Source organism: Pavona decussata, unplaced genomic scaffold, assembly GCF_977016875.1.
Source record: "Pavona decussata unplaced genomic scaffold, jaPavDecu1.1 SCAFFOLD_207, whole genome shotgun sequence".
Taxonomy (NCBI): domain Eukaryota; kingdom Metazoa; phylum Cnidaria; class Anthozoa; order Scleractinia; family Agariciidae; genus Pavona; species Pavona decussata.
This window is the reverse complement of record NW_028145612.1, coordinates 585,218-603,764: the sequence shown is the minus strand read 5'-3', so window position 1 is coordinate 603,764 and position 18,547 is coordinate 585,218. Positions and strand designations below refer to the sequence as shown.

The 18,547-nt window shown below is 35.7% G+C and overlaps 2 protein-coding genes across 3 annotated transcripts in view; one reads left to right on the top strand and one right to left on the bottom strand.

Moving 5' to 3' along the window:
• The first annotated feature begins 392 nt into the window (after positions 1-392).
• Positions 393-8,999, top strand: LOC146460741 (WW domain-containing oxidoreductase-like). 2 transcript variants are annotated; one of them, XM_085087818.1, is made up of 9 exons: positions 393-546; positions 1,236-1,300; positions 3,207-3,264; positions 3,438-3,607; positions 4,753-4,859; positions 4,989-5,080; positions 5,700-5,885; positions 6,786-7,047; positions 7,545-8,999. In XM_085087818.1, exons 1-9 carry the CDS (start codon positions 419-421, stop codon positions 7,740-7,742), a joined length of 1,266 nt encoding a protein of 421 aa, XP_084943944.1. In that variant the 5' UTR covers positions 393-418; the 3' UTR covers positions 7,743-8,999. The 2 variants fall into 2 exon arrangements, with proteins under 2 accessions (XP_084943944.1, XP_084943945.1); XM_085087819.1 differs by lacking the exon at positions 1,236-1,300 and having other exon boundaries at positions 420-546.
• The window catches only part of LOC146460740 (uncharacterized), a 23,725-nt gene continuing 13,954 nt past the window's right edge, over positions 8,777-18,547 (bottom strand). Inside the window, 4 exon segments of the mRNA XM_085087629.1 lie at positions 8,777-10,198; positions 11,722-11,862; positions 13,105-13,208; positions 14,819-14,986. Coding sequence (XP_084943755.1) covers positions 9,884-10,198; positions 11,722-11,862; positions 13,105-13,208; positions 14,819-14,986 — 728 coding nt within the window. The 3' untranslated portion in view covers positions 8,777-9,883.

Sequence of the window (18,547 nt, the reverse complement as noted above, 5' to 3'; positions counted from 1 at the left end):
AGTACCCCTCCTGTCCCGGGCCAGGGGGGGGGGGGGGGGGGAGGGGCGAAGTTGGATGCCGGTGTATTCTTCTACAGTACCTCTTTTCCACTGCATACTATTAAATTCATATGAATATAAGCACAGGACCTGGCACACTTTCACATGTTTCACCTTGGCATTGTTGCACTTTGTCAGGGAGAAAAGACTAGCAGGAGAGGACATGGGCACCAGAGATTGTGACAGACGATAGGTTGATTCCGAAAGAACTTAAAAAAGGCATTTACTGAAAACTCCCGCGTGTTCTTGCCATGCTGTAGACGGCTTGGTTGTTGTTGTTGATGTTGTTTTTAATCGATCGCAAATTTCCCCCACCATCCCACCCCTCTCTTAACGTTCTCAGTCATCTGTCCCAGTCTCTCTCTTTTTGTTAAACAAAATGGCGGCTGACGAAGACGGACCAGACGAAATTGTATTTGAAGAAACTTGTGCGTTGAACTCGGAAGAGAGTTTACCTCCTGGATGGGATGTTAGATCAATGGATGATGGAAGAATATATTATGCAAAGTAAGGGTTTTCTTTACTTATATGTGGCTTGATGTCATGATACATTGCATAAAGTCTTCGACTCCGAGTCATAGTTTGCCGGTTGCAGCACAATGGAAAAGCTAAGGTTGCAAGTTACTTTAACTTTAAGGCTTCCAGTTATTAACAATGCAAAATGACTAGAAACCCGAATCCAAAAATATAATTTTGTATTTATAACTGATGTTATATGTACATGCCCGCAGACTTATAAAATAGAAATTAAGATTTATAATTATCGCTGTGTCTAGAGACCTCTAGATGTCCGGCTGCCGGACATCTAGACACAGCGTGTAATTAGTTGATGTCAGCAGCAAACCCCTAATTACATAGGCATTCATAAGCTTAAACTCAAGACACCCTGATCTTACAATTGATTGATTGATTGATTGATTGATTGATTGATTGATTGATTGATTGATTGATTGATTGATTGATTGATTGATTGATTGATTGATTGATTGATTGATTGATTGATTGATTGATTGAGTGATTGATTGAGTGAGTGAGTGAGTGAGTGAGTGAGTGATTGATTCATTCATTCATTCATTCATTCATTCATTCATTGACTGATTTTGACTGTCAGATTGATAGATTTAATTCATCGGCTTTCAGACCTGTAAGCTGAATAGTTCACTAAACTTAGTCATATTATTTTGATTAATTGTCAGTCATGTGCTGAAAACCACTCAGTGGGAACATCCACAGTCAGGAAAGAGATATAAAGCGTCAGGAGGTAATTGCATAATTATTTTTTAAATTCACAGAGCTAGAGTAATCAAAAGCTCCTGTGAGCCAACTCGTGAATGCAGATGACAAATCAGTAATTGAAATTTAAACGGCTACAGAAACTTCCTTGAAAGCTAAAAGAAATTATGTCTTTGCCCGATTATGTAACGAAAAATAACCATTCTTGTACTATAAAAATGATTGTCAAATTATTCTCTACAGATTGAATAAGCCGATTATTCTGATGCGCCGATTAAAAAAAATCACGTTTTTTTTATTCAAAATTCATAGAGGCACGCCATGTGCAGCTACGGTACGTCATGGAAATTTGTGTCCGATAGTCCGGGGCTACTGGATTTTGCGATCGGGCTTGTGGATTCTGACCATCACTTGCCCGATGGGCAAGTGAAGTTTTTTTGGGAATTAAAATTACAAAATTACTGTAGGACATACTTTTTTTAACTTCCAGGTAGATGTGTGTTTTTCAAGCCGATCTCACAAAGGGAAATCTGTTCAACAAAGTATCGCATTACATTTCATGCCCGACATAAATGCATGAAATTTTTCCGTTGGAATTCAGTCCACGCAATCCTCAAGTAAAAATAATGAAATATGACAAGCTCTTGCTAAATAAGAATTATTTATCGACCGCGTCCTTTTGCTTTCCCATAAATTACCAGTTGTAAATTGCGAAAAGAAACATTTTTTCCCTTTGAAACCTCTATGAAAGCTGACAACATCTTAAAGTGTTCATTTTACCAGAAATTTGCATAATTTTGTTTTCGACATCACTGATGCGTGACATGCCACTATCCGCTTTCTCACGCATTCTTTCTGACTAAAACGATTCAGTTTGTTCAATCGCAAAGGGAGGATAGGTTAAAAAATCGGTGAGGCCAACAATAAATAAGGCCACCAGTGCTAAAGGTAAAAGCTCTAAAAGGCGTCTTGTTTATTCAAAGCCCATGCCGACAATTACTTTTAAATTAAATTATTTTTAATTTAATTATTTGTAAATTAAATTATTTTCAATTCTTAAAAAACACCGCATTTCGTGGAAAAAAACGAAAAAACCTATAACTTTGCTCAGATTCAACGAAAAATCTCCATTCTTACACTAAAATGATTGTCAAATTATTCTCTACAGAATGGATTAAAGAATTCTGATGCGTCGTGAAAAAAATTTTCCCCTTTTTTTTTTTTCACTAATTGAGTTGACGACCCCGGCCTTTCTGAAAAAACTGAAAAAACATGTAACTTTGCTCAGATTTAACGAAAAATCTCCATTCTTGCACTAAATGATCGTCAAATTATTCTCTACATATTTAAAAATAAGAATCACCTGATGCGCCATGAACAAAAAATGTTCGCGTGTTTTTTCCACTAATTGAATTTAAAACTCATTGACTGCGCACGCCCGAAAGTTAACGACAGAACCAAACAACCAACCAAGCGCACACTCAGCTATCGCTATAACTCGTTCATTGCGCATGCGCGCATTCACGAGTTAGAAAGAACTGAAATTTACTACTCTGATCTAAGACAACACCTATCAGAACAAACAGAGCAATCCAGCTAGCAGTTGTTGGTACCGCATGCAGGTAATCTCTCACACCTAATGCGGGAGAGCACCTGCATGCCAATCTAGCTACATGTAGCTACAGTAGTCGGGGGAGAACTTTATTTTATTTTATTTTATCTTATTTTATTAGCTTCGCCTATTACATGATACAGAAAAATAAAGGAATAAGTATAATACTGATAATGTTTGTACAAAAAGCACAATAAGGAAGGGGTCAATAACAAGATAAGTGGATATAATGTGACATACAGTGATTGTTCAACTCCCATCCCTCCAGTTGCTGTATTACATGTATAAACAAAATTCTTACGTACCTCCATTCTTTTTATAGATCTTCCACATGGATGGCAGAAGCAATATGATAGTAAAGGGAATGTTTTCTTTCTTGAGTAAGTACATGTTATTGTAATAAAGAATCAATAAACAAAGTAACATCTAAAATATGCTTGTGAACTGTTTCCTTAGCTTGCGAGCCAAAATTTTGGGGGCATCCATTTGTAGTATTTGTTTATCCTTACAAATCTTTTCATAATTGACCAGGCATGCTATGATTTGTTGACAGTGCTGTAAACAGATGTACAACTTATGCCGACCCAAGACTGGCAAAAAGCTTTACCAAAGACAAACACAACTCAAAGAGGTTGGACGGTTACTCTACCGCCATGCATGTGCTAAATGGAGAAGACCTTACTGGGAGGGTTGCTATGGTAACAGGATCTAATAGTGGCATAGGTGTGCAAGCTATGTTCATTTAAATCCTTTGTAATGTACATGTAAGGTAAGGTACATGCCATGGGCCATGCAGATGCTTGAAGACCAGCTTTTGCCGTGTCATCTACATTGTACTTGCTGTTTCCTTGGACAAAAAACTTTGTTCTACATTACAAGTCCGTCTTCTCCGCCATTAAATTTTAGAAAAAGGTGGTACTTTTCTTCACTGTACTCGGCCAAAAAATAATGTAAAATGACCAAATTCAAGGTTTAGTGGAGAATGTGACCACATGACAGTGAATTTTTCATAATTTCTCTGTCTCAACTTGAATGCCATTCCATCCTGTTCTGTCACTGGATAATTTGGCCACATTGTACAAGTTGAACGAATTGGAAGAATTGCGAAGTTGTACAAGAAACAAGTACTCATATTTTCAAGAGATTTTTTTCGTTGGATTGCTGTCATGGTTTCTTTAAGTCCCTATTACATACATAAAATATTATGAGGTTGTGCTGTGTCAGACAAGTGTACACAAAGTGGTTCAAGGCTCATCATCCTCTGTTGTCATATTTTTGCCTTACTAGATAATTAATTAATATTCCTTCACAGCATCTCTCCCCTAACGATGTACAATGGTTGGGGGAGTCCAGCTTACCTCTCCTTTCCAGTGGAAAAAAAAATTAGCCACGTACACAGGGCCGTACAATATTAGCGCGGGGGCAGAGGGGGCAACTGCCCCCGCCAGGAAAACTCAATTTTTTTTCTAATATAGTGTTTGAGTTTGCTGAGCTATTTCTTGTAGCTATACTGGTCCGAAATCACATGAAAATCGACTAACATGACTGAAAAAAATCTTCCTTCAATGTGAATTCCAAACAATTAAAGGTCTTAGAACTTTTCGCGCGTGCGGAGTTTGCCCCCTCAGACAAAAAATCCTACGTACGGCCCTGGTAGAAGACCCCCTATGGCCAGCCAGGGTGCAACTTTACAAAGCATTACAGCTGTAAGTACCATCTCAAAGTGCCAAGATTAATTTAATACAAAATATTAAAGAACAGTCAGCTTATTAGCGCTTGATCTCATTTAACATGATGTTACAGCAAATATTGTATTCATTCATTCAATCACTATAACAGCAATTCTAATTATTACTGTACATTTTTAGGTTTTGAGACAGCCAAAGCCTTGGCCCTGCACGGAGCACATGTGATCTTGGCTTGTAGAGACATGAACAAAGCAAGTATGGCAGCTACCACGATCAGGGCAGCACAGGTCTGTAACTATTGCACATCACTCTCCCAATGAGCAATTAGGAAATGTTTACAGATGTACCTGCATAATTAAGATTATAATAATTATTATTATAATTTTAATTGATCACTGTTTTTTGTTTGAACCTAGACTCCCGAAGCTTATGTTGAAGCAATGTTGCTGGATTTGGCATCATTTACAAGCATCAGGAGCTTTTCAGAAGAATTTAGAAGGAGGAAACTGTAAGTATTAATTTCTTCTTAATTTGTTAAATATTCACCTAGTAACAAATTTTTAATATTAAAAATCGAGATTTGAAAATTTTATTATTTTTAAACCACTCAGTGAATGTCTTTCTTAACTTTACTTGTTGAAGGCTAGCCGCATTTTATTGCTACTGTACATGTACATGTAGATGTTTTTTCAGTTCACAATAAATTATTTCAGTCCACAACATCACAATGTTAAAATCTAACACATGCATCTGCATGAGATTTATTGGTTACTGCAGGAACTTGGTAACTTGTATCACAAGTTCATGTGCACTCTTTACTGGAACTGTGTCATTCAAGAAATTTGAAAATCCATCACAGCGGAATCCCTTTTAATTCCGATACATGTACCATTTACCCTTGGAGCGCGATGGGGTAATTAGTCATTGATGTGAGATTAAGTGATCCAGATGAGATTTCATAAACATGGCCATTTTTGAGTGAACCCCACTGGCTCAGCCTCGTCCATGTAAAATGGAAAAAAAATAATTAGCAATTTTCTGAGAGGCGATTCAAATGGGACGGCTGAGTGATCCTCAAATTATGTCTTAATTCTTTATTGATTCAATCCTGTCGTCATTGAATCTAGCCCCCTTCACATCTTGATCTGTAATGCAGCAGTTTTTGGTTTGGCATGGAAAAAGACAGAAGACGGAATTGAGAGCACCTTTGGTGTCAATCATCTTGGACATTTCTATTTGGTCAAGTTATTGGAGGATATTCTGTGCACCTCAGCTCCTGCTAGAGTGGTCGTTCTATCTTCTGAATCTCATAGGTTAGTGATTATGTGGTGCAAAATTTGTGTGGTTTAAAAAATTGTGAAACCAGTTGGATTCCTATTTCCCTTTGCCTCAGATCGATTATGGTAATGAAAACTACACAAAGTAAAAATTGATAAAAATTAAACTGGTATGACAACTTAATAACCAAAACAATTTTTAAACCACAACATATACTGTACAACACTTTTTGTACATTACACTTTAAGGCTGTATGTTTTTTTTTATCACCAAACCTCTGTGACAAGCTTATTGCTTTTTGAGTGAATTTAGCTTACAACAGCCAAACTAGATCACCTATAACATACGGTATTTAACTAAAGGTCCAATCATTTAGCACATGCAAGGGTGGGTGCCAGGACATCACATTGCTGACAACAATAATTATATTCATAATATGTATTACAATTAACTGTCCACCTGGAAGAACCACACAATAAGAATGCTGGTCTGTGACAGAGTTTTAAGCTATTAACGCACAATGTCACAAGTGTTTTAACACACCATAAATAATTGTCTTTAGTTATATAAATGATGATAGTGATGATTATGAAAATTGCAATACAGGGGTGCTTTATTTTAGTCCACATTTTCATTTTAACCAGACAGAGTTGAAATGCAAATGGTACACATGGATCAGACGGAAAATATCCAGAACAAACAAACTTCCATTGAAGGTACACCACTGGTTGGAACAGAAATTATGTACCACGCCATTTGCTTATTTTTTTATTTTTTTTATCTACCAATCAGATTGCAAGTTTGGAATGAAAGGAAAAAAATTCTGTTTGACACAGAAAGTTTCTGAAATTTCTAACCGAAAATTTTGGCTAAATGGAAAGCACCCTACTGACATTTTCTGAAAAAAGTTTCATCAATGATTTGTTTATCCTTAGATTCCCTGATTTGAGCTATTCCAAGAAGTTACCTCTCTCAGATGTTCCACTACCTAGAGACAAATACTGGTCTATTGTGGCTTACAACCAATCAAAACTTTGTAACTTGTTGTTCTCAATGGAGCTCAATCGCCGTCTAAAACCAAAGGGAGTCACATGCAATGCTGTTCATCCTGGAAACCTGATCTACACTTCTTTGTCAAAGAACTCTTGGTTCTATTGGCTGTTCTTTTTGATGGCAAGGCCCTTTGCCAAGACACCAGTAAGTCAAGTTTAATGTAGCTGTAACAATCCAAACATTACATGCAGTGTAAATGAAAAAAATCCAAGTAGCAACTGCAAGGATCATTTTTCTGACACTACAGACGAGATAACTGTATTTGAAAAGTGGAGACACAAAGTCATTGCAGGTTAAATCCAGTTAAAGATATTACAGACGTTTTGAATAAATAATTTTAATTTTTTTCTCTGAACTGTCCCTGTGCCCACCCACTTCCTCCCCCCCCCTCCCCAGCCAGTGACCTCCCCTCCCGTCTCTACAAAGCTTTTCTTTCACCTTGTGGTTGAGTTGAGGTACACCTGTACTAATCATACTAATCAATCAAACAAATTATGTTGTAAGACATTATCAGCTAACTATGCAAAGATTCGGAAAAACGAGGATCCAATTGCAGATTTTCCAAAAGTGAATGATTGCAACAATTTCATGTATGTTATGCCTAATCCTTTTTTTCTTTTGCTACAAAATTTCTTTCTCAGGGACAAGGTGCAGCCACTGTTGTATACTGTGCCACTTCAAAAGAGCTTAACAGAGTGGGAGGACATTACTTCAACAACTGCTCTGTGTGCAGGCCATCAGAGGAGGCCACAAATACAGACACAGCTGCTAAGCTTTGGCAAATGAGTGAACAATTTGTGAGACAGATCACAGCAAATCAGGATCCAGTTAAGAATTAGCCTTGAGGAACATGTTAATAGAGGTCTATGTTATCTAGACTATACAATATATTTATTATAATTTTTTCAAAAACTCTTTAATAATTCATAAGCCCATTGACCTATCAAATGGTCAATAAAACATGAGCTCTCTTGACACACGCTTTTCCAGGAATGTTTTTGAAGCCGTTCAAAAAACTTGCAGCACGTGTTTTATCGGGTCTAAAACCACTCGGCTGCACCTCTTGGTTTTAAATCCAGATAAAACACTGCTGCTTGTGTTTTAAACATTTTTTTAATGAGTAAATACATAAATAAACAAATAAAGTACTGGGTAAGCATAAAATAATATGTATAAAATTTAGAAAGTGTGTGATTGGTCAAAATGTGACACATGATGTCAGATGAAAAATATATTTATAAAAAAAAATTGCAACAGCTGCTGTAGATAAAATACATGTCAGTTAAGTGCCCCCAAGTAAATAAAGTCATGCATGCTACATGTATGCACATGGCTTTCAACAAAAATATTTGAAGGATGACAAATGCAATAACCTTAAAGTTTACAGCGATGAATAATTATTTTTTATCATAATTTTCAGCAATACTAAACATCGAAACAGTTAATAAGAGATTTACAGTTTATATTCCAAATTAATCTTCTGATACACATACTGTAAGTAACAAAGAAACTATGGAACAGGATGGTGTGTATCTATCAGCAAACCAATTTTCTGTGGTACAAATAACTGAACAAATTTCACAGCATATTTGTACTTGTTTTGGGCATAATTTGTCTGAAAAGTACTTTGTCAGGAGTTGGATAATAAGTATGGATATTTGTTTGTGGACGTTATCTTTTCCTTGATTACAAATACAAATCCATATAATGCAAACTAGTTGTAGTTTAGCCAATAAGACTTGAGGTGCAAATTGTCTATGGTTTCATGAATGACCATTGAGACTGAGCTGGAACCTTTTAATTATTTATTGCACTCAGCAACAGTATATAATGTGTAAATTATGGGAGACAAAGTAAATGAAGAAAACAAACGTTAACAGGACAGGTTTCTTTTTATTTTAAAACTTTCATGGCTTTGGTGCCTTATTAGCTTGGAACCAACCAGATTGCAGAATACTACAAAATCCTTTCCATGCATATTTAACAAATAATTTATTATTCACCAATGTGTTGGCAGATGTTGCAGCGAAGTAAATATCCACCACTATTCACCAACAGTAAGGTGCACACCAAACCAGTGAATAGCCAGTGCCAATTATTTGCTTTCTTTCTGAAAAGTTGAATAAAAAACTTGCAGGCAAAATCCAGTATAATCATGGGAGGTGAATAGAAAATACTGTCTGGAGTTTTTAGTAGCCAATCAGAGTGCATGAAAAACACTATCACTGGTTTGGTATAATTAAATTATACTACAAAAAATAATCTAGTTATTAAATCAATTATTATTTGCTATTTCATGATTGGATATTGCATTTTTAACTCATTTGTAACCTTTAAGGTAAATAATTCAAAGGGTGGATAATTACTTCATTGTTGTACATGTATATTTATTGCAAAAAAAAGTTATGAATAAAAATACATTCCTTTTTTTAAGAAAGATGTACTGGACTTAAACTTGGTTTCACCACCTTATATTATTTTATTGTACAATACAATACTGTTTGTACTTCCTTAAACTACTCTTGCCTTTCATCACATGTACTTCTGACATAAGAGAAACTATTATTAATTTTTACACGTGTAGTTGTACTTGCGTGCTGAGATTGCCATACTGTATAAACATTCATTCTGTGATAAAACAAAAAATCTTTCCCATCATTATAGCTTTGCATTGCAAATGAAGCGCTAAGCATTGGATAAAACATTGTAGCAATGTTTCCTGAAGGAATTTAATGCTACATGCAAAAACTCCAGTGAATCTAAGCTAACACAACAAAAAGTTATCTGAAATGCATCATAGGGTGGTTTTGCCCCAAGCCCTTCAATTCATTCAAATAGTGACACTAAACATTTTAAGCATAGAGCTGTATTTTGCAAGATTGCTGCAAACGTGGAAAGATGGTATCTGGTGTCAAGACTATGATTAATAAATATTAATAGTTGTTCTATATCAATAACAACATCAACGTGTCAGATGTGTCTATAGAAATAACAACAAATAAAAATTGCCCTGTAATTTTTGTCTTTATCACGTATCAGATACTTTACATTTCTCTTTGATGTCCTCTACCAAGAGTGATTCCCTCTTTTCCCAAAGTTCCTGAAGTATTGGATCCAGTTTATTGGCAAGAACCATCTCATCTATTTCATTGTGACTGAACGCTTTGTATTTCTCGTCCTCTTCTTGTTTGACAAGTTTCCATATTACATTTGCTTTTTCTCGTTCTTCTTTGGTTAAGTAAACTTTGCCAACACCTAGTGTTGCCTGTTCCACTGAATACACACTGATGCAACGCTGCAAAGGGAATTAATCCATATAATGTAAGGGTAAAGAAAAATGGTGGCCTAATTAAGCTCTTTGAGGCTGTTATTTTGATACTCATTAATACACTTTGCCCAATTTTTCAAAACTGGCTACAAATGAAATCAGAAGTAATCCCAAGTTTAGAAATCCATATCAGATGGAAGGCATCCATTGTACCCCGCCCCCAATTAACTGATAGCGGATGGGGGGTGAAGACAAATTTTCAGAGAGGCTAATATTTGAAATTTGGGAGTGTATGTTAAGACTTCCACTGCATAAGCTTTAGGAGCATCCATTGCTTTACTCATCCATGTATGGAATGCATGAATTTGTGGAGAGCTTTTATTTGAAGTTTAGCAATCACCAGTGTTATGTTAAATACAAACTTATGATGTGAGCTGTTTTACCTGGTTTTCAGTGGAATGATTTGCTAAACTCAGTACTAGTTACGCATGCTTGGTATGTCAAAGAAGCCATGGAATGACTACCACAATAGTTGTAACATGATCATAGTTAGGGAGCAAGTCACAAAAAGATGACTATGTATAACCTCACACTAGACGTTTTGACCAAGTGTGACCAAAAATACAGGAAGAGTCAGAGAGACAAAAATAGCTCCTTTTAGTCTTTAAGTTGCAAGTCAATTTGAAAGTCGGCTTTACAAATGCCCTCTTGTATGTGTACCCTGACTTGCAATGAGTATCTGCGTATTTAAACTGACTAATTTTAAATTATTAGTGCATTTTAGCTTGCTTATTGTTGTTCTCACTAAAATTTACCTGATTTCTTAATTTATGTGGCCTTCAATTCCTTTAAGGAACATTTCTTTGAGGTTTTTTCTGCTAGTTTTTCTTTGTTTTGGATAAAAAATGAAAACTTGGCCATAACCATTATTATTGGTTTTTAACTCCAAATGAAGAATAAAAAAGAAATTTAAAAAATCTTGAGGCTACATTTCTTGAAAGAACAAAAGACCTTGAAATGCAAAAAAATGGCATATCTGAGCTCCTTTTAAGTGTTCCATCACCAAAGAAAACCATAACTGACAAATACCAACTGAAGATGGGTGGCCAAATGGTGGAAATTTTTGTTGACTTACATGTACATGTATTTGAGCTCAAGAATGCAACCTGTCAGCATACAATGTATGTACATATGTACAAATACAATATCCTGCTATCCAAGTCCTGGCTAAAAAGAATTGCTTCAAGTTACTTAAGTTTTCAGGGATGTTGTTGCTGCATCAGTGGAGGATTAGAGACCAATTCTTGATTTTATTAACTGGATTAAAACAAACTAAATAAATATAATTGGGCCACCATTAAGAGATTTGAGAGCTGACATTTCAAGCGTTACAATTTGTACCTTTTCTGAACCCAGCTGATTCACTTAGAAAAAGGGCTAACACTCAAAAACATCAGTGCTCAAATCTCTTTACATCATGGCCAAATTAACTTATCAACTCAGTTGACAAAACCAAATATCCAGCTCGGGAAACTCATGTACACTCTTACCGTATCTTTAAACCCTGAGCTAGAGGTTCCCAGGCCAAAGCTTTGTGCAATCTCATGGACTAGTTTTCTATTTTCTTTTGTAAGTTCTTTAGGAAACTGTAGTACAGCATCCTGGTCCTTCCAGCCTATTTCTCGAAACCACTGTAAAAGAGAATACAACTATAAGAGCGAGGACTGGGACACTGGAGAGATTTGGTAGATTTTTCCAAATAGTCACAATGTATTATACCCAGCATGTTCCTTTGTTTGATATTGATGTTACCATGGCAACCAACTTTTGACGGGCATTTTTTTCAGAAAATGGAATGCTCATGTTTTACATGAACAGAAATAACCTTCTTACTGAACAGCAATTTTCATGTTTTGAGATCTGGCATGCATATTTTAAGCAGCTGAACACAGTTTAGTTCTGTTAGTGACACCTATGTTTCATTTGCATTTACTTGTATCTAAGCACTGAAAATTGGCAAAGAGCAAGTTCAAACAGTGCTGTCATTTTGAACATTAATTAATCCAAGCTCACTTCCAATTTCCATGGCAACATGACTTCTTATGAACAGGCATTAAAAATTGAATATTGTTTATTCATTGTATTATTATTATTATTATTATTATTACTATTATTATTATTATTATTATTATTATTATTATTATTATTATCAGAAAATTCAGTCATTAGATTTCCTTAATGATTGTTCTGACTAAGAAACTCCACAATATATATTCTCCTGTGTTACAATAATTGGTCCAACAGATTTTAACAGAGAGATTTTCGGTAATTTCCTTGCTAAATAGTGCTTTCGCATTAAACTCCTAATTACTTGAAATGTCATTTTGTTAGAATTTAGATTTTTTTTGCAACAGACCAATTTACTGTTTTCTGAAGTATTCTTCTACCAAATTTCATGAAATTCTAATGAGTGGTTCTTGAAAAAATTGGTGCATTTTCTAGAAAGTCACAAAAACACTCACTCTCAGTCAACTGCACATGCACTGGTATCCACTGAGATCTAACCAGACCCGTGAAGCTCAGAAAAACATGCAGTAAGGTTGGATTCCTTGTGACATGATTTTCTCTAAAATAAGGATCTTACAGAACGTTTTCTAAACTACAGACTCTTCGTTGTGATTTTGTTTTTATCCAGGCACATAAAACAAAGAAAACATTGCATAAGCAGTGTCACATTTGTTTTTCTCACCCCCACCCCCACCCCCTCCTAAACAAAAAGCCTAGTCAACACAGGGTAAACTTAAACAGTGGGCAGAATGTATCAAAAATGATCATAAACTAATTATTACCATCCGATATTCAACAATGAGCAAGGAGTATTTCACAGAACCAAACAAAACAAGTTTCCTTCTAAAAATCTTTTCTCAGCTTACCAGCATTAGCTTCCTAAGGCATTTGTCCCCAAATGGAAATTCAAACTGTTGAATGTCTGGGTCACTGTTTTCTGTTTCTGCCAGCTTCTTGAATGGAAGATCACCTAAGAGCAGATTTAAAGCATCAGTCTTCACTAACAATCCTGGAACAGAATTATTAAGCTATACATGTAGCTATATTTTACATGTAACCTTGGCTTATAGCTCAATGATACTGATTCCTGTAAATTTAACTTGTCCTGTAACAATATACTTTGCTGTTACTATATGAGAGTATTCAAACATCACTCGGGTAAACTTTTCAATCCCAGTTTACATGTAATGTTACACATTAACCAGCTTTCCCAAACCCAAGCCTGTTGGACGACAAAAACAAACAAACAAACAATAAAGTAGCTGTATGGCAAATGGAAACTGCTTTCTTCATCTTATAAATTTTTACATCAAATATAATTGCTCATTTTAATAGTTCACAGGTTGTATTAGGAAACCACCAATCTAAGAGGCCATTATTAAATCCATAATGCATAATGCATGGTCCAAGTGTCAATGGGATATATCACACAGGGTTCTAAATAAGTATCTGTGACATTAACCAGATCTACAGTCAACTCTTGCCTTCTGGACACCCCTATAATATGGACAGCAGCTAAATCCCCAGCAAAAATAAATTAACATAACATAACATAACATACAGTGCACTTTATTGACTTTCTCTGAGAGGCTTTTCAAAGACAATGAACTAATCTAAAATGATACAATGTACCATGTAATAAAAACAGAATCGAAAAGATATAAAAACTATTTTCAAAAACTACTGTTGGATATATAGTAAGGCATTAATTATGTACTTAAGAATTATAGAGTTCTTTGCTGAGTTTACATTTAACACGGTATTTAAAAACGGATACGGATTCAGAAAGTTTAAGGAAGCAGTCTAGGGAGTTCCATATATTTACAGTTCTATAATAAGAGGTTCTCTGGCCTGTTGCAGTTTTGAAAAGGGATATGCTCAGTTCTTGAGAGCTCCTGGTATTACAGCCACTGATCTCTGCACATTTGATGAACTTAGATGACAGGTATACAGGGGCACAGTTTGTTAAGCACTTTAAGGCCATTGTGGCACTGCGATGATGAAATTACAGATGTTTGACTGAAATATATTCCACTATACAGACTGATCTGGCTATTAAGAACACTATTCTTGCGGTCCCGAGGGTGTCCGCATTATAAAGGGAGTTGACTGTAATTGGAATTAGAAAATGTGTTGCTGGTTGAGGAGGACAAGACTTGAGTAAATTAACAGAGAAAAACCTCATGTATCACTGAGAAGAGAACCAATGACAAACTCGGCTCAAAATAAGAGTGACATCAAGTCCAGAAATTTAACCAAAGCCCCAAATTATACAGTGTAGTGGGAGACACACTGCTCTCTGCACCAATGCACCACTTAATAATATTATTGTAATTCATACAATAATGTGCTCAAATAAATTCATCAGAATCAATTTAGGTAAAGTCACACTATGAGACAAAGTAGCCGAGATGGCTGAAGCTTAACCCAGTGTGTGTAAATTGAATCATGCACTGTACATGTAAGTATTGCTGCTCCCCCTGGACGGGATGCTAGCTAGTCCAATGCAGGACTAATCCCAGAAGTTTGTTTATCTACCCATTTATCTAACTGGGTGAAAAGAAACAGTTTAAATCTTACCATAGGTGTTATTGGATCTTAGTTTGACTGTAAAGACATCACCTCCTTGATCTCTGACTATGTCATCTAGTTTTCTTGGAGAATCTTCAACATGATTTTTTGAGTTTGCTGCTCCTCTAGATCTGGCTCCTGGCGGAACATATCGTTTTTCCATGATCTTCGTGGGGTCTGCATTTACATTATATAGCATGACAAACATTATAAAGTATGCAAAATGTGCAAGAATCAATGATACTAGCAAAGGAAACTGTATTGATCACAGCTATGGACAGTTTTTTCATGAGGTAAAAACATTAAATGTAGGTTTCATGCCAAAATCAAAAGTAAACCACAATAATAACCCGATTATGAAATGCATCTAATAAATACAGTGTGTGCACTGTACATGTAGCTCACTAAATCAGCTGGCCATCCCATGAGAGGTTTCATTTACCATCAGTGTATCAAGCTCACAGGATTTCTCAAAACGTAAATAAAAAAGGTTCTGATTTCACTGCCTACTCCATTCTCTTCGACATTTGCAAAGTTTAATGTGGTTGTATACATCTAAAGGAGCTAGGATCATGTCACGCACATGCACTTCTCTATTTGCAAACCAACAATGTTACAAAAAATCGGGCTGTTGTTTTTTAAGTTCTCCACCAACACCGTCAAATCATAAGATTTCTGTTTGTGTTGACTATTGTTAGATTATTTTGCCAATCTAGGAATCATTTTGTTTTGAAAGAACAAGGATGACATTTGATCAAATTAATGCCTCTGTCATCATCACAAACGCCATGTTCACACCACACATGTACATAATAAACTTATGGTGCAGCAGTTCCTTTGCAGATGTCATATAACGCTGTTTAATATCTTATGCTATGGATATATACAATTTGCTTGAAAAAAAAGACAGGTCAATCTCCAAGAAGATTAGTCACCTACCTACTCATCCTCTGTATAATTCAGGGCTCGAAATAACGGCCGGTCAATGGACAATGTGCAGACTGATTTGGGAGTTGACCAATCAACCTTTCGTCTTGCAGGTCATGTTGACCGGTCACATTTGATCGTTTTGAAAATGAAATAAATTAAAATTTCCATGCTGTTCAGTTGTTTCAGTTGTAGCAAGTTGCTGTGTATTGTCATTTGCGGAACTTTGATCTGAAATCCTGAGTGAAATGCAACAAGAACCGTTGTTTACAATCCCGGCATTGAAAACAGACATCGGGGTTCACGCACTTCCGGTCACAAAGTAAAAAATAATTTATTTGCTAATTCACTTTTATGAGTTAATTTTCAAGTTTTGCATTTCTCCCTACATATAAAGTAATTCCTCAGCCCAGAATAAATATAATCAAAGTACAAAAGCAAAGGAACTATACTTTATAAAACCAATAGTTATTCCAATCTTCACAAGTTTATCTGTGTGTTTATCTTTGGCGTGCGTAATATAAACATAAAAGGTTATACAATGATAAACATCCGTGAACCTGAATCAATGTACATGTACAAACATTTTAACGTTTGCCAGAAATCATTATATTTGGAGGCATTTACTGTGCATTTACTTATTTACAAATTTAATGTATACGATAACGATATTTAACGTGTTGCGGGTTATGTCTTACAGACAGTGTACAGTACGTATTAATACACATAAGCTTATTTTCATTTTGCTGCTGTAATTTACTTTTGTTGTTGACAATGAGTGCTTTAAAGTGCTCTAACTTTTTTGGAAATATATAACCCCAGTTTTGGTTCATGGGCCCCTGTTTTAAGAGTTATTTATTTTATATAATTTGACCGGCCAGAAACGTACGTGACCGAGCTAAAATGAATTGGGCCGATCATCGTGTCCGGAGACTCCCTGGATTTTATTTCGAGCCCTGTAATTTGTCGCCCAGAGTAAAAGAATCGTCAAAACGTCTGAGAACCCAAACAAGCCTACTACCCTGTGTTAATACGGAACGATTTGAAGCTAGTTTTATTAATAGACTCTTTTTTAAATACACTTCAATCTACTTTTAACTAATTATGTTAAACATGTAAATACAGGTATGTATTTATACTAATTTTGTACACTCAGTAAAGATTAAAAAAAGTATAGCTTTTGTATGTTAACTGCATACATACTGTACATACACCTTATTTGGTAACGAAGGTTTACAATCTGGCTCAGCCAAAGGCTGATGTGGACGTGCCTAAAGTAAACTAACGAATTTACAAAAAGAAAATAATAACAAAAGAATATGTAACAAATTGTGTGCGAATGTGTATTACAGTTATGGTGAAGAACAATAGCAACTTGACAGATTTCCTTGCGCCAAATGCACCAGGCTTACCGCATGACCTGGCCCCTTTAAAGTGACTTCTAAAATCAATAAGGCCTTGTGATGCAAAAAATGACATCTTCAGTCTAAAGTGAGATGCTCATTACAAAGTGGCAGTCACAGGATAGACATATACATGCAGATGTTACCAGTGCTTCCCTGAAATAACCAATTAAATTATGTTTCAATGTTTCTTTTGACCCACTTTCACAAAAGAGAGGTCAACAAAAAATAAATCATTAAGCTTAATGGACTAGCTAGGGTCTGCGGCTGAACATTGTTATTTTTTGGCAGTTAATTGAAAAGTTATCTTGTTTTGGTACTTTCATAAACCAATGCTTATTTGAGACCAGGAGCCTATCAAAGAGCATTATTTACTGAAATTTGGTATCAAGTTACATGTACCTGTGACATGCTTGTTCTAGTGTTGCATACAAGATACCGTGCCAGCCAACTCTCGGCATTTGGGTTTTATTAGACTGTAAATACTATAACATGCATGTAGTTTGATTTACCTCTACTTATACCGCTTATTTAAAAAAACCAGTGGTCAAAATAAAAACGTTCTTAACTGATTCTGAGCCTGGGGTATGTCCTTAAAGTTATCAATTGGTTAATCTCAGCGACTCAACCTCAAGATTCCTACAACAAAAAAGGTTCCGTCATAAAGAGTGTAACCTCGTACAGCTGTCGTTGAAAACGACTGTTCTCGGTTCCAACACGAATCTATTCGTGTCTTCCAAAATTATAGTTGAAAAGAATCTTTTCTGACAAAAGTGAAAACACACATACTTACCTACTCGGCTTAACAACCGTATGATCGATCGTCTAACCGAATTTTCCCGCAAACAGCTCCCACGTTGAGGTTTTTAACTTAAGTTCCTTGACAAAAACAACAGGCGTTCCACGAATCAACCGAGTACACAACTAGGAAGAATGGTACCCAGGCTGATAGATATTTTATGAGTGGAGAGGGAGGGTTTTTAGTTTTTGAAATAAATAAACGCTAATTGAACGGAAAAATACTTCCCAATAGAGGTGCTAAAATTTCAAAATTAGGGAAATTAACGCAACTCACACAAAGATAAAGAATTTGTTGGGACAACAGGAAAAAAATTATTTTAACACTATAAAGTGTAAAAATCCGAAATGCAAAAAAAAAAAATGTTCGTGGAATTGTCCCATAGGGGTTAAGCGAAGGAATCAAGCCACTTTGAGCGTTCTTCACATTTAGTGTCCATATTACCAGCAGATTCCATCTTGATAAAACAATGCTTTTTACCTTTCTGGAGTGTATCGAGAATTTGGGAGAAAGCGAGTTGAGGAAATTAAGGTCGCAGAAATTAACGCGCCACTTGATTAATGACGCGGAAATTAACGTTAACGAAAATTCGCGTTAATTTCATGATGC